The 24,629-nt window shown below is 35.8% G+C and overlaps 1 protein-coding gene across 1 annotated transcript in view; it reads left to right on the top strand.

The window, feature by feature from the left end:
• Positions 1-1,060: 1,060 nt before the first annotated feature.
• Positions 1,061-24,629, top strand: part of ldb2a (LIM domain binding 2a) — a 67,408-nt gene continuing 43,839 nt past the window's right edge. The window contains exons 1-2 of the mRNA XM_058797547.1: positions 1,061-1,311; positions 14,881-14,983. Coding sequence (XP_058653530.1) covers positions 1,180-1,311; positions 14,881-14,983 — 235 coding nt within the window. The 5' untranslated portion in view covers positions 1,061-1,179. The remainder of the gene's footprint in view (positions 1,312-14,880; positions 14,984-24,629) is intronic.

The raw sequence follows: 24,629 nt of genomic DNA, 5'->3' as shown, positions 1-24,629 counted from the left end.
ACTTACTTAGTTTTATTTCACCTTCTGTCTCTGTATATTCTTTTAAATCTGTATTGAGATTATGAGGTGCATGTTTTTATTAGATTTTGACCACATAAAAAACATGTAGAATCCTTTTGAATACTTCAAATCTATAAATAAATATATACAAGAGAAAAAAAAAGTAAATTTAACTAGGCCTAGAATTTTAAGATAGGCTACATATTATGTTTCAAATTAATAATAAAAAAAAAAAATAATAATTGTGATTATATTTTGCCCCCACATTTGGAATTACAGTTACGTTTTTGCTCAGAGACCCCATTGCTTTCTGAGACTGGCATACAGTCTAAAGCTAGTGAATATGTCCACCATTATTATGGGGAAAGTTGTCACAATGAGAACCTGCCATATGCTTGATCTAAAACACTGCACTAAAAATATGACAATTTGCCCCGGCCTGGCATTTGTTGAATAAAGCCTTGTCCTAAACTTGATAATACTAACTTAATAATACATAACTTGATCTTAAAGTATACCATTGTGGGTTTATTGTTTTTTGGCAGACACTTTTATGCAAAGCAACTTGCATTGCATTTAATTAGTACATTTTAGCTTTTCTTGCTTTCCCTGGGAATGGAACCCATAACCTTGCCGTTGCTATCGGTGTGCCCTATTGTTTGAGCAAGTTATCTAGTAAAGGAAGTTTATCTAGTAAAATGTGACTGGAAATTTAATCTGACGGACATAATTCACAAATTCTGTACTAACTGAATATAGCTTTGAACAAAATGCTTAAAACCAACAATGCTAAGAAAACAACATTTAAGTTACTCCCCATGTGACAACTAGCCCTGGTTTTGTACAACGCTGCCACGCTAATTTGAAAGTTACCGAACACAAACATTAACATAAAGGCCAGTCGGTTTTGGTGGGATGGTAAGACTGCAAGACTGGCTTGGCTCACCCTCAACAATGTTCCAGTGCAGCCTGCGGCTATCCAATGAGAGCCCAGCCCTCCTCCCCCTGCTCTCCTCTCCTCTCCTCTGCTCTCCTCTCCCGCCTCCTCCGCGAGCTCTCATCTCTCCGCTCCGCGTGCAGCCAGTGACTGCTGCTGTCTCGCGGCGTTTGGAGATCTTGCAGGCGCGCTGTATGGATGCTGAAGCTTCGGCGCTGCTGTAATCGCGACACGGAATCAACATGTCCAACCCTCCGCACGACCCGTTCTACTCGTCCCCTTTCGGACCGTTCTACCGGAGACATTCACCGTACATGGTGCAGCCTGAGTACAGAATCTATGAGATGAACAAACGACTCCAGTCCCGGACAGAGGTGAGTTTGGCATTGCTCCACGCGAGACAGTGACAGCTGTAGTTTGGGAAAAGTTATGTTGGCCAGTGCATTTGCAAAATGATTCTAATTCTTTCCTAATTTGGACAAAACTGAGAGCGTGAACTAAGTGATCGAACTATATCCGTGTGACTTTGTGAGCACTGTAAGTTACATAAATGCACAAGTGTAATGTGCATTGTTATAATGCTGAGTGTATCATATTGCTCGGATTACTTCAGTATCTATTCGGGACAGTGATTCCTAAAAATTCCAGTGCACTTCCATGGAATGATTTCCAACAACGAGAAAACAGATGTGCGTTTTACATTTTCAGAACATAATGGACATTTAGAGACATATTTAAGGCTTTCTCAAGCGCTTTTTTGAAGTCACATCATTTAGGCACTGTGTACAGAAGCAACATAAGCATCCACTTTGATCACTAATTAAAATCCACGTGGAGGCAGTAAGGTAATGAACAGCGCACGAGCGCAGAGCAATGATGCTCTTCTCCCAGAGCAACACAACTGTTTTAAATAAAGATTTCAACTTCAACAATAAAAAACTATACAAGCGTTTCTACTAATAACCTGACTGATAATTTAAAGGATAAAGGAAATGAGTTAAACTTTATGGTAAAACAGAAGCGTTTGATTTGCAATGAAAGAGAAAATGAATAGTCCCACAAACTTTCCCGCATAAGTGATGTCAGCATTGGACTGAAAAACATTACTTGATTTTAGTATTTCAGATGCATTCAAAACTTCAACATCTGGCAGATGATGGCAGATGACATCTGTTGTCATCCACACCAAAAAGATGATCTTAATAATTAGGCTATTGATAATAATATATATAGCCTATATATAGTCAAAAGCTGAAAATTCAAGGGAGCATGATGGAATATGTTTTTTGTCAATTTGAATTTGTTGTTCACATTCAGCCGATGAATTGCTGTGAAGTCAACAATATATTTCTTATTCACCAAATCTTCAGTTAACAAAACAAAATATTTTAAGCTTCATCCTTGTGTTGTTATGGATGTTGTTTATGGCATTTAACCTCAAGGGAACTTTGCGATCTGAAGGACAGAGCAGTTTTATATAGATGCACGCAGACCTTAGTAACGGTGAAAACAAACAAGCATAACAAGATTTTAGCATCACCAAAAAAACAGTGACAACAAAAACATCATAAATAAATTCCGAAAACAGTAAAACAATAATCCTATAATAGTAAATGCATCATTTATTTATTCTGCAGTGCATGCTGGGGACTTACATTTACCCTTAGTAAATCAGCAGTATTGTTCGATATTAAGTTTATTCAAACAACTCTGTAGTTGAGGGAATATTGTTGGTCTAACATGTGCTTTTATGTAGATTCAAAGTCATTCTCATTTTCTAGTATCTGTGACTCAGAAAACCCATATGTTGGATGAAATGTAATTAGCTGCTTGTTTTTTTTTTCTTTTCCTTTTTTTTAAACAGTAAAATCAGTTTAATGACAACAAAACATGGACTGTATGTACTTGAAACACCCCTTACCCCTTTTATTGTATTATTATTAAAATAATACAGTAAAACAGCTGTAAATATTTGTGCTGTGATACACAGATGTGTCTGTAATCCTGATCCAAATGGAAAATAGTGTTCTTCTAAGATCTGCTGGTTGCAATGCAAGTCTGCCCACAAATTCCCCTTGGGTCTCCTCTTGCAACTTCTACCTCCTCAAACCATCTCCGAATTCCACTCACCTATCAAAAAGCAAGATAAATAATTGCAGTATTTATCGTTATCACAATATGTCATACCCATTTGTGAACTTTTGAAAAACAGCATTAAATAAACTAATGAAGTGCACTGTCGCAGTTCTGTCATGTGAGCTTCTGCTCATGTGTTTGATGGAGGTGTTGTAACTATAAGGAGACCTGGGCTGTATTGCAGAGATGCAATGGAACAACATCATGAATAATGCATAAGCAGCGGCCCAAACCCTGAAGACTTCCACTCTGAAACGCCACTTACCAAACAGCCCATAATAAACATGTGCCAATATATCATTTTAATCTTCACAACCTCACTTTGGCATAAAAGGGCATTTGCTAAGATTAAATCTTCATGAGTGATTGATCTTGATAAGATATTTCATTGTGAAGGTAACAATGAGTTTAGATGACGATTGTGATTTGCTTCTGGAAACTGTTGCAATCTGGAACTCAAAAAGAGCAAAGAGAGAAAGTATATAGAGAAATAAAATTAAGAAATAATATTGTAAATTAATATTAAAGTGTAATTTTATTTTATTTTATTTTATTTTATTTTATTTATTACTCATCAAGATTTCCAAAACAAATTTTAATTGGAATCAATAACTGACTCACTCAAATAACTGCTTTGCATCACATCAGTCAGTTCATGCAGCAACCAATAATGCGCACCATTCAGCAGCTGCATCGTTCTAGAAAAGTCTGGAACAAACATTCTGACACCTCGTTTGCTGTTATATACCTGCAACATTTGTTATATCTCAAACGTTTTCATGAATCTTTTAGAATTTTGTATGGGCTCAAATGAACAAACATCTCTGCTCTGTGCACACAAATCCATCTGGCAGATGGTAGAAATGTTTGTAAAAGGTCTGATATCTTGTATGCTTTTTGCAAATTGTAGCACGTACAGGTCTAGCGCCTTGCCACGGCGGCATAATAACGCAACTCTATTGCTGATATCTTTGCAAACAGTGAGCGCAGTATTTATTAGCCAAGCACGCTGATGTGCATTTGAAGCCAGTGGTAATTTAGCACAGATTTTACAAGGGAGAGTTCCCCCCACAGCCATCCATCATGTAGACATGCAGACTTTCTTAGTTTAAGAGCTCTAGGCAAACACTGAAACAACAGGGGGAGCGCACCGCTAAAGTAGCCACTGTCAAACAAAGGTGTTTAATAACCACTTGGCTCTATATTTCTCTGCATCGGTCATTTAATGACTGTACATTAAAGCTAGCTAATCGATGTATTAGCACTTAAAAACATGGGAATTACACTTCATGGTGCACATCACATGACTGGAGTGAAAGTAGAATTGGACAAAAGCAGGAAGGAGCTCAGGAAAGCTAGACAGGAGGGCTCAAGAGTCCCGACTCTTGACTCAAGAGTTCTCAGTACAGAAGCTGGTGATTGATGTATTTTATTGTCCAGAGGCTAAAACTGTTCTGTCCATTGCTGGCAGCAAACTAACTTCAGAGCAGAGCAGTTAGACTGTTGCGTTTTAAAGAGCACCAGGGAGTTTGTCATGAAATGTACTAAATTTGTAATATTTCATTTAAATACTTTCTCCAATCCCAGCTTAATATGTAGAAATAACAAATCATTCATTGGTTGATAAATAATGTGATTCTATGGTTCTATCAAAACATTGCTGTTTGTTGCTATCTGTTAGATCTAGGTCTTTAAAGTCAAAAGTTGTTTTTTGGCTGTTAGTATGAATATGTTAGCCTTGAGGTTATCAATAAGCTTGTGTGTTGACAAAATTTGCATTTAAAAGATGTACGCATTCAAAATGTAGTCTCTCTCTACCACCAATACAGATCAATGATTTTGAGATTGGACAGATTTTCTGTCCAACCAAATGCTTTCTAGAATCTGAAGCATCCTGCCCCCCTACACTATAAAAACTGCTGGAACTGTGGCTGAAATCAGTTGCTTGTTCATGCATTTACTATGTTCTGTATGGCAAATGACACATAGTGCACTATATAAGGGATAGGGAGTGATTAACATAGTTTAAACATGCTTTCTATTGGTTTGAATGAAGTCTGGTTTCGTGTCAGTGTCAAGAAAACCTCCGCAGAGTGGATCATATGCACCAGTCAGCACTGACCACAAAACATTTCCGACATATCCGCCTGAATTTTACACAGAATGCTGTGTTTTAAAGCAATGAAGGAGAAAAAAAGCCTGGGCATTATAAACAACACATATTTAAACACACTAATACACTTTTAAACTACACATCATCAGCTTTCGAAAAATGATCTCTGTTAATCTTTTTTTCTTTAGTAACAGTTTCAAATCTAAAGGGGGGAACTATTAGACTGATCGAATTCAGCTAAATAAAAATGTGGCTTTGATGGACTGACATGTTAATGAAATGCTTTTGTAAAATGCTATTTTTAAAAAAAGGGAATGAGCCACTCGATATGTTCTGCCCTGACTTCCTGTTTCAGTTTAAATTTTGCTAACATGTTGAATAACTGTGCATTTCAAGGCACTTCAGTTTGACTTTAATGCTAGAAAGGGGACATGTTTGGAAAACCTGCAATCATTTTTCACCCTTCGAGGTGTGTTTGTTGGTAGTGGTTTGTATTATGTGAAATATTCAACAGTTAACAGTTGGTTAAAGGCTGTTCGGGTCTCTAATACTGAATTTGCTAATACTAATAGTGAATTTGCTATACACTTCACAAGAAAGTAGTTAGCATTAGTTACAGATGCTGATTTGCCTATGGAAATTTCCAACTTCACATGTAAAAATAGCAGCTTCTCTTGTTCGAGAACTTCAGTGCATTTTATTTTTATGTAAAGACTACATTTTGGATATTTTTTTTTTTCAAAAACAGTGGTACATTTATGCAGTTTCTAAAAAACAACCTAAATCATGTACACTTGCATGACATGAAGACTCATATCAGTGGTCTATTAGAAGTTGTTTTTAAATGAGATCACATGACCAGCTAAATACAACACTCTCAGAAAGAAAAGTTACAGAAGCTGTTACTGGGGCGGTACCCTTTCAAAAGGAATTAATATGTAACTTTAAGGATACAAAGGTGTACCTTTTGAAAGTGTACTTTCCACATACTATCCTCAGTGACAGCTTTTGCACCTGCAGTGTATCAAAAACTGTATGTACTGTACACCAAGATTCACGCATTACTATGAATGGGAGAAAGTACAAAGCACAATATGACAGATTAAGTAACACCTTCTTAATATAAAAGCCAAATTCCAATTGGTAAATTCATCACATCATCACAGCTTCTGTTAGAAGTTTTAGAAGGTCATGTCAGATTTTGTTGCTAATTAAAAATGTTATTTAAATGTGTTTTTTGCAAGCAGGTTTTTTTTTTTTTTTTTTTTGGAGTAGTTGGCATTTGCATGCCCAGAGGCATTGCAAAAATGGTCACTGAGTGAATTGACTTTCCTTGAAATGGACTTTGATACTATTTACTCTATCTTCATTATCCTGCTGTTTTTGGACACTTTCACTTGCAGAAAAATGAACCATGGCTGACTGTGAACAGAACAATTAAACAATAGCATGCTTTTGCATTATTCTGCATCCATGCCGTTAAGTCTGTTGTATCAGCATGTGCAACATAAACCAAAAAATAGAGTGCACCTTTAATTGAAGGCATATCGAGTTTTGTTGTGCATATGGACATGTTTTCAATGAGGCCTGCGTGCTGAAAGAGCATCAAACATGTTTGCTGCCATTTAAAAGGTTTGCAGGATAACCTGCCGCATAAGCATATGCAAATAAGCATGCTGGTTAAGATTCAGAGGAGGAGTTTCATCTACCTCAGCTGGTATAAGCTCATTAGCATAAGACTTCTTAATATTCACAGGCTTGGAAAGAGTGAAAAGAAAGGAGAGGTCACTAAGAAGACAACAAATGAAAGGCTAGCTTTATTAATCTGTCTAATGGTTTTGGAATGGGATGCATTTATGCAAAGGAGCAGTGCGAGTACACAGTGGCATTTCGCTTTGATCTGAGTGCGATCGATAATGCATTTCACTGTGGAGAAACTCAGTCTCAAAGTCCTCAAGGTAAACCAATCATCACAGCTCCTCCACAGTCCCATAAGAGCTTAAAATGGCACCAAATGGCAAATCAGTCTAACCAAGTCCATCATCATTTATATTACATGCTGCCTAATTGATTTTGTAGGAAGCAGGTGATGGACAATGGATTGTGTTTTAAGAGCACATGATAAGTCTAGCATAAATTGATGTTTCCAAATTGACGAGTTTTGTTAAGCTGTCAGCCGAATAGGATTGAGAAATATCTTATTATTTCATTATCAATAATGTATCAGTGAAATTTTCTTCTTTTTTAATGGTAACAGTGGACTTAAAAGTCTTTAAACTTTATTTTGCGCTCTCTATGGGATGACGATAACGTACAAACCTCTTATCAATTGGCTGCATTATGCAAAAACAGGTTATGGGGTCCCGGCTGATATGTGACATTACATTGAAAACAAAACAGAAGTAAAAAATGGATTCTCTGGAACAATAAGGTGCCGTTAAACTGGCAGGATACTAGGACAATAGTCCCACCTTTTTCCTGCGGCTTTCCCAAAGTTCCTTCCAGGCTACACTGTTGCACTGATAACAGATAAAGAGGGATCGCCCATTTTTACCAACTTCCTGTTTTCAGACTTTTTCTGTACAGATCATATTTTTGATTCCTTTTGTCCAGCCCTGAGCGATGATGTTTTAGAGGAGCCTCAGGAGTGTTATCACTGATGAAATACCAAGTTCCCAGCTGTAAGTGTTCTGCATGGGTTGGTTTCTCACTGCACTAGCTTCAACAATATTTGGATGGGTTGTGAACTAAATGCATTTTTAGAAAAAACGTGGGTTTCGAAATGCTTGAATGTTGTGTTAACTAACACAAATATGAATTTAGAAATATGTACACTATCGTTCAAAAGTTACAGGTCGATCTTGGTGTCAGATTTTAAAGAAGTCTCTTATGCTGACCAAGATGCATTTATTTGATCAAAAATACAAAAAAAACAGTAGTATTGTGAAATATTATTACAACTTAAAATAACTGCTTTCTGTTTTAATATATTTTAAAATATAATTCATTCTTGTGATAGCAAAGCTGAATTTTCAGCAGTTATTAATCCAGTCTTCGGTGTCACATGATCCTTCAAAAATATCTCTAATATGCTGATTTGTTGCTCAAGAAACGTTTCTTTGTTGAAAACAGCTGTTTGACTTAATATTTTTGATGAATAGAATTTTAAAAAGAACAGCCTTTATTTGAAATAGAAATCTTGTAAAAACTCTTTACTCAAACTTTTATGCTGTTTAATGGGTGTCATATACAGTGAGGATTTTCTGAAGGTCATTAGTTTACTTCCCCTTGCCTTATTTCATTTGCATAATTCAGATCATGTGCACTTAACCTTATAACAGAGCCAAATATTGTCAACATTCAGTTGTTCTTAAAACAGCAGCAAATAAGCACAAGCAGGTGAGAATAGCTTGCTTAAAAATACCCATGGATGTTGTTTATACTGTTATTGTTTACTAAAATGAGGTATCATGAATCGATGCATGAATCGTTTACGTTCTTACTGCCATTTCTGCCACGGTTTTGGCTTGTTTACATCGTTAGTATTCCCTGAGATCTGTCGGAGGCTGTCACTGATATGTAGGTGGAAGAAGTTCAACAGCAGTTGTACAAACCCTGCACGTGATTGCCCACACACAGCTCTGTTCAGCTCATCAAAGACCTTGAGTCCTGAAAGGTGAGTCTAAATGGAGTCTGCCTGGTTGAGGACTTTTTAAATGTCAGTTCGCAGATGTGGATATATGACAATATACACCAATTCTCATGTCGCATGAACGATTAGGTTGCCTTCAGCGCAGTACTATTCAAAACAGAAATGTTGATACTCCTCGTAGAGCTGGATCACACTGCCTCTAAATAAAATTAATATTCCAACCATTCTGAAACTGACTGTTGGATTTGTGTGGTTAGGAAACACAACAAACAAACACCAACAAGAACAACACACTGATCCGGTGCAACCCAACAACCGTTGGCTCTAAAAATGCATTTAAATTATGGCATTTTAAACAAAAACTATTATGAGGAAAGATATTGTAATAAAGTGTTATTTTATTGATGCTATAATAAAAGTAAATAAAATGTAATAATAAATCTAAATATTCTAACAAAACCAAATAAAAAAAAACTATAAATGTGCTCTACAACACTAACAAAAACTAAACAGGATTACAGGAAAATTACCGTAGTTTATACATTTTCAGTTATTGTATAAATTCAGATTTGGTTTAATTAATATCCTTAGCTTGATTGATGACTTGAAATATCCAGTTGTAATGTACAGTTATAGGACAAACTTGTTGATTCAGTTATATTATTTACCTTATATTGTTTATTTGGTAACACTTTATTTTAAAGATCATTTCTCACTATTAACTAGTTACTTATTAGCTTGCATATTACTAGCATATTGGTTTATTAGTACTTATAAAGCACATATTATTGCCTTATTCTGCATGACCATATTTTAGATCCATTAATCCTATCACATACCTAAACTTACTACCTTACTAACTATTAATAAGCAGTAAATTAGGAGTTTGTTCAAAGAAAACTCTTAGTTAATAGTGAATATATGTTCCCTATTCTAAAGCATTACTGTTTATTTTATTAGACTTTGTCCATAGTTTGTTTTTTTGTACATCGCTAGTAGCAGGTAAATCTGACACAGACAGCACAATAATAAACCAGCATGCACAAACTCACAAATAACAATGCAACCATCTGCGTGTAACAAAATGAATTAAAATGCAAACAATCTCAATCAAAACTCGCAAAGGTACAGAGCCATAAATCTGGCATATTTAGCAACATTTTTTTAATTCCAAAGTGACTTACATTGCATTTTTTTACAAATTAAATAATTTTGTTCACCATTAAAACTAAACGGCAGGTGAGGACATTTTAAAAATCGAAATGCAAAACAAAAATAAAAATAAAAACTAGTGAAATTGTAATAAATAAAACTTGCATATTAATGTGTGTGTGTGCGTGTGAAAAGTATACATTTCAGTTAGTTGGTGTGTGCACAATATGTGTTGGAAAAAGCAGCCGCTATTGTTATTTACCAAGGATATGGGACGTTGTTGTCTCTCTAAGCTCTTGGATCTACCATAAATCCGAGCTGCTTGGCCCCTGCGGAGCAGTGACTGGGTCGAGAGCCACCATTGGCACATTGATGAATCCCTTTAGACGTTCCAATCAATACGGCTTTATCTTCAGGCAACCCGTGCAGACGCCCATGTTAGTTCACCTGAGGTCCTGAAGGACTGATCGGTGTGCTGTACATCAAAGCTCACTATCAGCTATAGCACGCTAGACAGCTACAATCAGCACTGAAGGCAGGAACCTCTCATTTTCTATGTCAGCTACAGATTACTGATCTATAGCCGACTCTCCCTTGGCTGCAGTGTTATATGTCATCTTTATCAAACATGATCTATGTCTCTGAAATGCAGCAGCTTTGGTTTATTCCATCAGTCAGTCAAGAGCAAAAAATATATATATAAGAACAGTGCAACAGGGATGCACAGATATATCACTTTAAATGCAAATCACATCGCTAGGGAAGTATGGTACAGTATAAGAAGTGATCCTATTTAACAGTTAAAAAATGCAGTCCTTTCCAACTTTGGCACATCACGTACCTGTACGCAGGTTTACTGATACTGTTTGCAAGGGCTGCTGAGGCATTAAATAGGGTTAATTAGTGCAAATGGGCAATCAGATTTCCTATTGATTGTGACAGTGCAGATTGCCTTGCAGATAAATGAAATCCTATAACTCTGAGTCCTGCTGCAGATACTGATAATGCTGTTAGCGGCCATTAATGCTCTTCCGTAATTAGCTTATATCAAAGTAATTAAAACAATGACAGTGTAAAGTAATTATGTTACATGCTAACTCAATATTTCGTCTGTGTTATCTCAACCTATATGCTCGATATCTTGTTTTCAGAGCATAATGGAGGGCCCTTTCACCATTTTTGAACATGTGGGTCATTGTATTCATTATGTCCCAAAGTGATTTCACGGTATGTCTCTGTTGATTGTGATTTACAAGACAAGGCTAAAAGAGGCTAAAAAGTTAATAGATTATATAATCATGAGTTATGTATTGTAAAACTATATATTGACATAAATTTTATGTTATGCTGATATTATGATCTGTTAAAAACTAAATAAATAAAAAAGTAAAAGGTATTATTATTAATGACATTGATTTTTTGGACATTGACTTTAAACTTTTTTTTCAGATTTTTAAAAGTTTTTTAATATATGTTAAACAGTAATATACAGTAGTAAGAAAAAAATATTAATATTGTGAATTTAAAATAAACAGTTGTGCTGATTAATATTCTTGCGGAAACCAAGGAGATCTTTTTTGGGGGATTCTTTGATGAATAGAACATTTGAAAGAACAGCATTTATAGTATAGTCTTATTGCCCCTAGACCTTGAACAGTATATAGTGTATTAGACCTGTCTTTTTATATTGGACTATAAAAAACACAATGACTGTTGTTAAATATTAGATCTCCATCACAGTTATTCATCAGGACCTAACTTGAGGTCAAAGGTCATTGGTGGTGTCTGTACAGTAAGATGGATCCCCCCGTGAGCCATTGACCCATCATCAGGAAGATGTTAGAGTGGAGAAGATCAATGAACACTCAAAGAGAGCAGTCAACACCTGCTGATACAAACACTGTTTGATAAGCTCAGCTCAAGAGTGCCCATCAATGAGCTGCAAAGAGATATTGAACTGAAAAGACGCTCAGAGAGTTGTGGGATTTCAATCACCACTACATTGACGCTGTACATTGTGACGCGATGTGGCTGAAAAGGAGACGATACTTACCCAAGTCAGTCACATACAGGCCAACAACATCTGTTTTTCAGACCTTAAAAAGGGTAAGAGTGAAAATAGTCATTCAATAGTAGGGCTGGGTTGATAATATGGATTACTCGATTTGAATCAGTCTTCATTTTGATTGAATATCAATACTTAAATCCCTAGATTGATTTTTTAGTCTGTGCTGTTTTCAGTTCAGAAGCATGAACAAAACTTCACTAAACATTATGTGTAGCCCGCATCTTATCCAATAATTAAAATAAGCTTTGTGTATTGTTTTTTGATATGAAACAGGCAAATTCTGTCAATTTTATTATGAAATTTAAACGATGAATACCATTTGGCACTCTTTAACATCACTGTAGCCGCATCAGTTCAATCAGCAGCATGGAACACATTTCAACCAATCATCTCTTTCCCTTTTCTACTAGTTTTAGCACATAAATAAACATAAATGAACATCAGAAGGTATGCTGAAAGATACAGTACAGCTTACTGAAATGTATCATCTCATGTAATCGCTCAATCGGTGTTGCAGCTGTGAAAATAAAACAATAAAACAGCTTGTAAACAATGTCATGTAACATTTATCTCAGGAAAGCCATAAAATGCCCATAGCTAAAAAACAACAACTCTATATTACTATATCTTAAAATAAATACCAAATGAATTTGGACTCTTTTGTTAATTTTAACCTTTGATATTATAGAAATGTACCATAGTAATGTATAATAGTCTACAGCAGTTATCCTTAATATATACACACTTGACTTTAAGGTTGTTTTAACTCAAAGCTTTGCCAACCCACAAGAGGCCAAGATGGGAAAAAAAAGGTAAAAATGAAGAAAGCAGGATTATCTGATGAAGTCATGCATCCTGCTGAGTGTGACTACAAGGTTTAATCACACACGCAAACACATATTCACTTACTCACAACACGCATACACAAGCAGAAAGCAAGGGAAAGAATGTTAGCCAAAACTGTGTGTCATGAGTGATAGTGTGGTGCTAATAACCAGCTGTGTTGGACAACATCAGCCTCCTGCCTTATTGAATGGAAAAACGATCACCGTTGTCAAAACTGATCACTCACTTACAGTGACTAAGACGGCAGGTTGTAATAGGGCACTGACTCACTCCCAAAACACAGAGCAGACGAGACTGCTTCCTCTACGCTGGAAAACAGCGCTTCTCGAATACGGGACGCGGGACTAGAGGTCTCCAGGGTCGGCCACTATACAATGTGACGCTGCCTGAAGTCGACAGCCCTAATTGTAAACATCTGAGAGGGCTTGTGATCTGTCACCAGGCAACATCGGCTAGATGGCAACATTGGCCTAAACGACGTCTGTTAGAATCAGAGCTCTGTCAATCACAGGATGCCGCGGACTCTAATTTTACATACGCTGAGTATTTTCACAGCTAGCGTGCCATCTGATGGAGTGGCTTTAATTTAATTCAAGTCAATTAGCGAATCTTTCCATTAGCAGTGGATTTGGAGGATCTAGGTGCCCTGAATGTACATTATGTATAATGAATTTTGTTGTTATTGTAGACTTTTAATAAGAGTGCGCCGGTGCTCTCTACATTACCTTTAATCTTTAATTATGGAAAACTTGCATTTATAAGCACTGAGCTCATGTAATTTGAACGCTAGATCGCAGAATGGTCTAAAATGAGCTTTTAGGAGAAAAGAGCAAGACATCAGGGAAGGTATAGGCCTAGGCTACTTTAAACTGATTCTCACAGGGTCACATGAAACCAAGGGATTCTGTGTTTATTAATTACGAATGATAATTCAAAAAGCACACAGAGGTGCATGTCAATGGATGATTACATTAATGTTAACCTTAAGCCTTTGAAAACAAACCCAAGAAATGACATACACAAATGATATTTATTAAACTAGTACTTTCTTTTTATTAGCAATGTTGAGAAGGGCTGTGCTGCTTAATATTTTTGTAGAAACTCATTTTTCAGGATTCTTATCATGTGCAAAAGAACAGCATTTATTTAAATTCAAAGGAATGTATTCGATACGATTCACGATATTGATTTCACGATATGATTTTCTCATGATTTTTTTTCTAACAAAATGAGATTTAAGGCAAAATAAATTAAATTAATAATTAATCAAATAAATTAATTAGGCTTTTATAAATTAAAAGGTGTCCTTTTATTATTTCTCAGACAAAATGCTGCACATTTCTGCACATTTTAAACAGAATGGTCTGACTTTAGCTTTTTGAAACTATATTATATTATTATGAAACAGAAACAGCAGACGGGCTTAATGAGAGCATAAATTCACTCTCTGCCAGCAGGTGGCACTTATGGAACAGCGGCAATACAGCCTTTCCTTGTTTACCGCTGTAAACCAAGCAGCTCCACTTATTAACACTACTTTAATGTGCATTACACAGATGAAAGACGAAAAGAAAATACCATTTTAACTTTTCTGTAGAAGGTTAGTTCGCCTCAAATATACATTCTTATAAACTCACACCCCAAACTGTATCACGATTCATTTAACATCTCAACCAATTTGAATCGTCACATACAGTAGGCTATTTGTATTGATTTTCAACTGGCTCGGGATGCATTGTTACATCCCTATGAAATGGTAATCTTTATGAATGTCTTTACTGAATAAAAGTATTAATTTCTTTAAAAAAAATTTACTGATGGACGTGCATTAATCTTAAAAATGAGTGGAGCTATACACAAAATATTCCTTTTTTAATCATTTTTACTCCTATTAAAAAGACTTGTAAGAATGACAAAGCATATCACACAGTATAATTAACTCCCATTAATTAACCGTGACTCTCCTTCTTCCCCAGGAGAGTGATAGTCTATGGTGGGATGCGTTTGCTACAGAGTTCTTTGAGGAAGACGCTACAATGACCATTGCCTTCTGCCTGGAGGATGGACCAAAAAGATACAGTAAGATTTAAGCTTTTATCTTGTGCCAGTGTCGTCTTGTCTGCAAATTTGCTTGTACTGGTGCCAGTTAAAACCAAGCTTGACGGTACATGACTGTGTCTATGGAGTCTGGAAATGTACAGTAGAAGGTAATGATCCATAAAATCTGTAGATCTTATTGACTTTTATTGGTCTTCCAGGAAATAAGTTCCCCAAACTTCCCATAAAAACAACACTGTGGTTAATGGCCTTACATCTCACTATGGAGAAGTAGACTAAGAAAGTGTTGTAATTGGTAAACTGACTTGCAAGGTTCATATTTGTGAATTATTTTACCTGCAGCTCTGCCAGAATTTGTCTAAACACCTTGAAACGCATGAGAGAATAATTGTTTGCAGTGAGCTCCCTAATGTATTTTTGGCTGCATTTGCCATAGCTCTGCTAGCCTGTCCATTTGTTTTTTCTTCTTCTTTCTTTCTTTTCTGCACACTTTCCCTATCTTTCTCTCTGATGATTTGAGCTGTGTTGTCTGTCCTTATTGAGTTCTCTGCTTTTGGTTAGTCATGCAGAACACTCTGCCTGTTGCAAAGAACGTGTGAGTCAAACATTCACTGAAGCCCCCTCCCTTTCCAGGGGTCTTTGTAGTGCTGATAAATTCAGAAATATATACTTTTATTATGCAAAATGAATATGCCATTGGACTGTGGGCAGCATTACAATAGCCTCAGCTTTAGCCCCTTTTCAATACATGGCAGTTTATTTTTCTTCATTTAGTGAAGTCTGAATAGTTTTAATTGAACAAAGACGTAAAAATTCAAACACTAAAATGTTTAATTTGTCATTTAAGATGTCAGAAGCCAGCAAATGACAAGTTTCAAAGGGTTCTTCTTTGTATGTTAATTCTGCATTGCAGCTTGTAATATTTTGTAATTCTCACATACACCATTTAAAAGTGGAAAGACCAAAGCTTGTGTCGGCTCCGGAGGCCCATAGGGAACCAATCCCCCATATCGATTGAGGAGGGAGTTCAGTCCGTCTCTTGTGACAGCTCATCTTTAGTCTTCAGAAATGACTCCTCTTAGTTTCAGCCACAAACATACACCCTCACTCCATCACTGTCACTCACACACAAACACAAACGCTGCATACTACATTTGCTCGGGCCCTTTATAAATTTCTCAGTCCTCACTCCACCAAGCATCATTAGGGATTTTCTGCATCGGTGTAGCCTCACATCAGTATGCTTGTATTATTCTTGCTTGTCTTTGTATGACATGTTTACAGTACAGTAATCACTGTTCAGGTTCCATTGAGTAACTCATTCCTCTGCTTTACATTTCAAGACATCAGATCAAAGATAATCTAATCCACTTTTTGTTCACCATGTCCTGATTTAATGTATTTACCTGTTTATGAATTATTTATTTGAAATAAGGTCATATCGCACACATCCAGTGTCGCATTTGTAATGCACCCTCTGGAATGCTTGATTCTGTGTCCATTAACCTGTAGAATTGATTTGTTGTCCAAGGTAACCTTAGCGGAAGCTTTAAGATAATCTACAAGTAAACTAATAAAATAATTTAATCTTAAATCAATATGTACTTATTTGGTAAGCAGCCAAGAAATAGATAATGTACTGTACAGTCAACAGCCAGTCATTATTGCTAATAAAACTAAACCAGGTGATAATTGTACATTATCTAACTCTAATTTTGCCATTCTTAGGTCTAAATTTGATGTCATAATGAAATGATTTCTACACTGTAAAAAGTGATAAGTTGACTTAACTTAAAAAAATTGAGGAAACCCGTTGCGTTAAAATTATTAAGTAAATAACTTGACAATTCACTTAACTTACTCTTTTAATTATCATTTACTTAAAAATTTTAAGGCAACGGGTTTCCTCAATTTTTTTAAGTTGAGTCAACTTATCACTTTTTACAGTGTATATTATGTTTTTACTATATGATATAAAAAAAGAATTTTGAGAATATTTTCAGCGTAATTTAAGCTATAAGATAACAGTTTGTACATTATTCTGCACTAAATTAAACATAAAATTTTCCTTTACCGTTCCGTTTTACTTTAAAAAACAAATTTCAAGCAAAAATAAAAGGCTTGTAGAGGAGATTCAGCTAAAAACACCCACTCTACAAACATATATTTGACTTTATTTATTCAAAAACAGGAACATTTCTGCACATCAATGCCTTCATCACCCACCCGAAAATGTTTATTTACACATTACTTATTTTACGTTCATAGTTCCCTAGATGCCTGGTCACATTTCATTTTAACAGCTGTTTCAAATAAAGAAAGTCTCCTAATGGTTGTTAAAACTATTACCCATTCAAAATTGGTATAGCTGAATAAATTAAATTAAAGGCTTAACATGATTACACTTTGAAAAAAAACAAATTCTTTTTATAGTTATGAAAACCCTGAGCAGATTCTTTCAAGTTCTAAGAAATCTCCTCAGACCATCTCCAAACATATAAAATATCCCTTTCAAGCATAAAAACAAGGAGCACTGAAGTTTAAGAGACAAGGACTTTACACTTACATTCACAAACATATATGATAAGATGTGGGAGTTATTTCACCGCAGTACCATTGTGGATGGATGGATAATGGATGGATTATTGAAATGCATTAGTTTAAATGGCCTCACATTCTCCGTCTCTTTTCTCTTTCTCTCAATCTCACTCTCCAAGACTTGAAGCTTAGTCTGTCATGTTCTTCTATGTCTGTTCTCATTTCTTGTCTCCTGAAGTAATAAAATATTAGTTTATCCATTGTAAGTGTATCTGCATATCTAATACAAATAAAATATTTGATAAATAATACATCTATTAAAAAAAATTAAAAAAAAAAATATTTTACACAATATGTAATTTTTATGTATATTAGGTTAGCTTAGTAACATTACCATCAAACTCCATTGAAATCAATAGTGGGTCAAGTCCCCCATGTGCCTTGCACGAGCGCATGGAGTGCAGAGCTGTGCCGATGTAGACCGTTCTGAATCAATCACTTATGCGTTTCCAGTCCAGGTAGGATTTTGCCTTAGAAGGCAGCTGCCTATAGTATGTAGGCTACAGACAGCAGCCTGCTCACTTTGGAATAGGACTTACAATGTGGTTTGGCATGTACCATCCTAGCCCCCTGAAGACGGGAACCTTTCAAATCAACGTTTTAGCTCATTGATCTACAGCACCCAAACCTGAACGCAAAACCTAGCTGATTCCTGAAATACTGTGAAGTGCTTTAGTTCAGTATTTTCTTCACATCTCTCCTCATGGACATTATTAGCGAGGGAATAATTAATATCTGAACTGAAACACTGTTCTTGTTTTGGGTTGAGGCGAGGAGAGTTTCAAAGCGTGATGCAATGCCCCTGCAACTGTGACACCCTAGAAAACTTCCACCACTGAACCGCAACACTTCATCAGACAATAACAAACAAACCAAAGACGAATTTATTAGCAGATTTGGATGAAGACAGTCGGAATCTGTTTTGTTTTTGTTCGCTGTTGTAGAATTAACTCATTAATCAGGTTCGAGTTGAACCGAACAATTTACAAGCTCCAGTAAAATATCACAGAGATTACTGTTTACCGATCTGAGAAACTTATGTCTGCATTCTGCCAGATTTCTAGAAAATCACTGCTTCTGGGCAACTAGAGCTGTCCAGAACAAGCGATGCCCGATTCACTTGTTTGAGTCGGTTCCTTTTTTATGAATTGGTCAGCCTGTTTTGCAAATGATTCTAAACAGCACATTTACAGACTTAACCATTTGGAACAATTTCTCACTCTGTGAAACAGTGACACAATACAAAGAGCTAAAGAGCAGTAGATTAAGTGGATACAGTCGACTGAAACAAGCCTGCAAAAACGTTCAATCGTACGTAAGCAAAGAAGTCTTTATTACAATAAACAACTGAATGTGAAGCTTGTGAACGATTCTGTTACAGGTAAAAACATTTTACAGCAAAGTGAGCAAACAATACCAAAACACTAGCAGTGCGTGAAAAAACTGGTACCATGGCACTATAATATTTTTTGACATATTCAGTGTAAATTCGATGGTACCTGAATACGGTAATATTCATGTCATATATGAATACCATGGTGCACCTGTACTGCCACAGATATTAATTATTGGGTGTTTTGAGGATGGTTTGCAACTAATAATTACATTAATGCTACACAATAGTAGAAATTAAGAAACTTTAAAGGCTTTATGGTGCTGATGCATGACTCCTGTTTCTGCTACAAAATAAGTACACTTTTTATTTGATGGGTGGACTGTGCCCAGTACTGTTATGAAATGCATTTACTTTTGTATTAAAATATCTTTGTATTTGGGTTTACATATGCAAATTAGTGACTTGTTTTTATCCGCCCTATTTCTGAATAGGATGCACTTTGCATAATTTCCCAGCATTGCTGTTAATGTGTTAATGTAGATTTGATTAGTAAAAACCAGGGCAGCTTTCTGTGTTTACACTTGTTGTGTATTTAGTTTTATATTTTATTTTCATTTTTTTATTGATAGTTCTCAACTGGGGTGGTATTTGGAATAGAACTCTGAATTCAAATCCAGTCATTAGGAGTTCACGCAATTAAGAATTTGGTTGTGCACATTTTCATTGCTGACTAACAGACAGCTGCTTGGGTTGAAAGTGACTTATGTGTAAGTTGTGCTTCAAATAACACTAAACTGTATACAATAGTATATATCTATTTGAATTGTTTTTATTGTGCAGCACATTGGTCAACCCAGGGTTGTTTTTAATAGTGCTATATAAATAAAATTGACATTGACAATAGACAACTGGTTTTCTTTGCCTGCAAAATTTTACAGAAAAAGCCTTTAAGGGGCAGTCACAAAACCTTATTTTGCTTTTTGGATGTATTATATGTTGCATTATATATTTTTTTAAAGAATCAGCAGAGTGTGAGGTCAGTCAGTAGAGGTTTTGCAGGTTCAAAGGGTGAACGCAGCTTTACTGAGAACAGCCCTGAATGAGATAGGAGCCATTCACACACATTATTTTATTCAAAAGCATGAAACTTTTTTAAAACATTTTTAAATTTTGAAAATTGAGTTTTTAACTTGACATTCCATCTAATAATGCCAAAACAACAGCGAGACGCGATGCATCCGCAAAAAATGTCAGTCTGCATGTGTACATAGACATGTCCTGTATGAACAGCCCATGATACTTTCTCAGACAGACAAACTTGATTTTGCAATGGATAAATATGGACTGTAGGCCATTGAAAGGCTTATATCAATGTTATAAAAATAACAAACAACATATTGATTTTTAAAGCAGCTTATAATGTCTTTCACTCCCAGAATAATGTCTTTGAATTAGGCTATCCTCACTTGGGGAATTTCATCAGCAAATAATGATTCTTTTTGTTGATTATATTGATGCATGTTGAATATGCTATTAATTTGATTTATTAGCATACAGTTAAGTTAATTAAACATTTTAGTCAATTGGCAGTCCTAGACTGCACACATTTCTTTGGTGGAGAGTCTATTGTTTAAGATGACTTGTGAGGGAAAACTCAGCAAAGAGAGACAGAGCGAGCTGTGATTGACAGTGTGGGGGGTTGAGAAGGCTCAGCTGCAGTCCAGCGCTGGCAAAGACACAGGTCTTGATGACTGACAGTCCAAGTTTCAAAACAACCTCGAGATGGTCTCTGTGTGTTTGTATGAGCGCTCTCATGTGCTTTATTTGCAAGTCTGGATTGATACCGTTAAGATTACCGAGAGATGTTAAATGCATCTGTGTACTGGATTTGTGTATGTGTGTGTGTGTGAGTGCATGTGTCTAATGGCACTGTTTCCGAGCATGTGTGCGTATGTGTGGGCAGCAGGAAAAGAGAACAGCTGTGTGATAGGATGAGTCTTTCTCTGCTCTTCCTGCTGTCTCTCTCTCTCCAACTCCTTATTCAATAACAAAACAATATCGACTGTACTGTCTGTCTTAATTCACCTCCGGATCAGCGTCAGACTTGTGCGTGTGCATGTTTCAGAGTGTGCCTGGTGCATGCACAGCCATGCAAGATATGCACACACATATCCACGTATAATACAGATAGAGAAAGTGTGTGTCCCTGTCGATCGTGTCATCAGGTAACAGGTTGAGTGTTTACCGTGTCCATTAAAGCTCAGTGAACTGAGCAGGGCACTGTTATTGTTGTGCACGTGTGTGTGTGTGTGTGTGTGTGTGTGTGTGTTTTACCCAGGAATGGGGGCAGAAATGCAGTCACGCTGCACGGTAGATTTGGTAAATACAGAGTCATGAAAAAATGAGGAGTTATGAGGAGCCTGGTGCACTTTTAAGCCCAGAACCTTCCAGAAAGTCAACATGGCCCATGCATAATGAACGAGAGGTGCATATGCTCAGAGATCGTATGGAAAGGAAGCTTTGGCACGTAGTTTGTAGACGTACACAAACTCTCACAGAGACACAGCTATAGCTATATTGATAATGCATGCATTTGGCCGGGCTCTTTTATAATGGACTAATGTAAAACTAATGGACGGAGAATATATATGTGTGTGTCATCAGGATATTAAATGTTTATGTAGCTCTGTTTCCCCTCCACACCGCTCTTATGTGCCGAATATGGACTCAGGTTAACCTCTAGTGCCTCGTTTTCCTTTTCATTCACTCCTGACCTCCCTCTTTTTGTGTTTTCTGCTGATGCCCCCAAACTCCTGTTGTCCCTGTTGACTGAAACATTTTAAGATATAGATATAGGCTAGACTTTGTATGTTTTTAATATGTTTAGTGTTGTGGTCGGTAGGATTCTTTTCATGTTTTTGAAAGTCTCTTATGATTTTATGCTTTACTATCAAAAATACAGTAAAAGCAGAAGGAATTGCAACAAATTTGGAGGAAAATAAAAATACAAGATGGCAGGTGAAGGAAGAGAAAGCTGACTGTAAATAGAATCAGTCCAATACTGAAAAGGATTAATACAATTAGTTTTAAATAAATGTAATTATGGAAATAATTATTAATACACACACCACTGTTCAAAAGTTTGTAGTCAGTACACTGTAAAAAAAAAAAAAAAATGTTGAGCCAACTTAAAATTTCAAGGCAGATTTTCAACAGATTTTTGAGTTTTCTCAACTTGTCGTTTTAAGTATATACAACAAAAATTTGAGAATCTCCCACAAAAATAAGTTGAGCAAACTCACAAATCTGCTGAAGCTGGTTGCCTTAATATTTTAAGTTGGCTCAACCTTTTTTTTTTCTTTTTTTTTTTACAGTGTAAGACTTTTTAAATGTTTTTGAAAAAAATCAACCAATGTGTATTTAATTAAAATACAGTAATATTGTGAAAAACTGTTTTCTATTTTAATAGATTTTAAAATGTGATTTATTCATTTTCAGCATGCACATTTTCAGCAGCCATTACTCCTGTCTTCAGTTTTACACAATCTTTCAGAAATCATTCTAATAAAGTAAAACAAAATATATTATTATAAATGTTGAAAACAATTGTGCCATTATTTGAAATAAAAAAATTTTTTTAAAGATTTTAAATGTCTTTACTGTCACTTTTGATCAATTTAATGCATCTTTGCTGAATAAAAGTGTTAATTTCTTTTTAAAAAATCTTACAGTCCCCAAACTTTTCAACTGTAGAGTATATTAAATCGATATGTAATCAATTATCTTTTGCTTTTTCAAAAGTACTAAATTAAACATTAAAGGGATAGTTAATAAACAGTTTTATCTTTGTCCTTGTTCCATCCTACTCTCTTCTTCTGCAAGCCCCATGTTCTTCCAACAATTTTAGCTCCTTTTCTACCCGATGTGAGGCTCTGTTCCTAGGCCTGGCGTCAGGTGTGCGCAGCAGTAAAGAGGGAGTTTGTTTAAACAAACCCAGCAGGAAACCTCCCCTCCCACTCCATAATTCACTCAAGAGGAATGGGAGGTAGGTGTTGGATTGATCGTGGCACAAAGGGAGGAATTACCTCTTGGAACAAGACTTCCCACATCCTCTTTATCAGTGGTGGAGACAAGACCATATCTACAAGCATCATCTTGAGCCCAGCAGAGGGCTAAGAGAAGCTTAAATGCTGCACTGAATCCTGACAGTGACAGTGATACAGGCTTCAAGAGTCCTGTGGTGTGACAGAAACTTTAGAGATGTTTCTGACACTGGGAATACTTAATGGAGAGATTGCTTTAGATCACATTGTGCCTGTATCTTCCAAGTAAAGGCTCCAGTTGGAACCAAAAGGTTGGGGTTTTACAGCATGATGCTGTAGAAGAACCTTTTTATATTCCAGAGAGAACTTTTAATTCTCTGTAATAAATTCTTTAGAAAACATCTACTGTACTGATGCTTTAAATGACCCAGAAACTAATTTCTTCCCATTTAAACATTTTTTTCATAAACCTTTTTTGTAGTTGTTTGCATAGAGTTGAAAAAAAGACTTGTTTTGCTTTTTCCACATGAAATTTGGGGTGAAAGGGCCTTTAAATTGCAGACTTACATGTTTATTGTTAAAAATTGAGTAGTTTCTACAGCAAAATTTTACAGCTTACTGTTTAAACATATTACAAGATTTAGCTGTAATTCGCAATGCATTATGGGTCAAATAAGGTTTTACAGCTGTTAACAGTATATTTCCATGTCAACTGTAATTTATTTACAAGAAGCAAGTGTTGTCACTGTAGCTTCTAGTTTTTAGACTAACTTACTGTAGTGTGGCATTATGGGATTACGCGCGCATCATTCAAATATGAAATCCACCCAACAGTAGCAGTGCCAGAATGATTGAAGATTAGAGGCTTTATTCATAATTCCTGGTAAGTTAACTTAATTTTATTAAGAAATATATCCTTTTATATTTATTTAAGTTAATTTATAAGGATATCATGTCCCAATAGCCTGCTATCACTACATTTAGACAAGTGGCCTTGGTATGTGCAGTAAGTTGGAAATTGCTATCATAGCATAGTTAGGGTAACATTAAATGCTGCATTTTTCTCATTTTGGCAGTTTAATTTTCTTATTGAGAGCATTGAAATTAGTGTTTACCCAACTTTTAACGTAATGGCCAGTGCAAACGATTGTCATAGTAACTACTATTTTTGGAAATAGCCTACTAACAGCAAAATATGTGAAATTGCATTTGTTTATAGGCCTATGTGTTCAACTGTCCCATATTGACGTGACATCTTACTATAATTAGAAACTACATGTAAATGAGAAATTGTGTCTATTGGCACTGTAGTTGTACTCGACATTAAAGCCATTTTTTAGTGAAAGACATCTTTAACGTTACATGCCGATTGGATGAGTTAGCCTGATTAAAACTTGAGTGAAAAAAACCCCCAAAAAAAACTAGGGAAGCATCGAAACGCGAGACTGATTCTGATTATATTACATTCAACATAAAAACAAATAACCTTAACGGCACACATAAACTCACGGAAGAAACATGAGGTAAATGTTCAAACTGTTGAGTTTATTTAGAACATGATAATAAAGTTCAATAAACAATTAGTTAGCATTAAGTTACAGACACAATATTGACTGTTGTTTTATTTCACTAACGAAAATCGTTCCAAACGAAGATCAAAGCAAAACTCAGCGGTGTTTTTACTGAATGA

Source organism: Onychostoma macrolepis, chromosome 14, assembly GCF_012432095.1.
Source record: "Onychostoma macrolepis isolate SWU-2019 chromosome 14, ASM1243209v1, whole genome shotgun sequence".
Lineage (NCBI taxonomy): Eukaryota > Metazoa > Chordata > Actinopteri > Cypriniformes > Cyprinidae > Onychostoma > Onychostoma macrolepis.
This window is presented reverse-complemented; position numbering and strand designations above follow the sequence as displayed.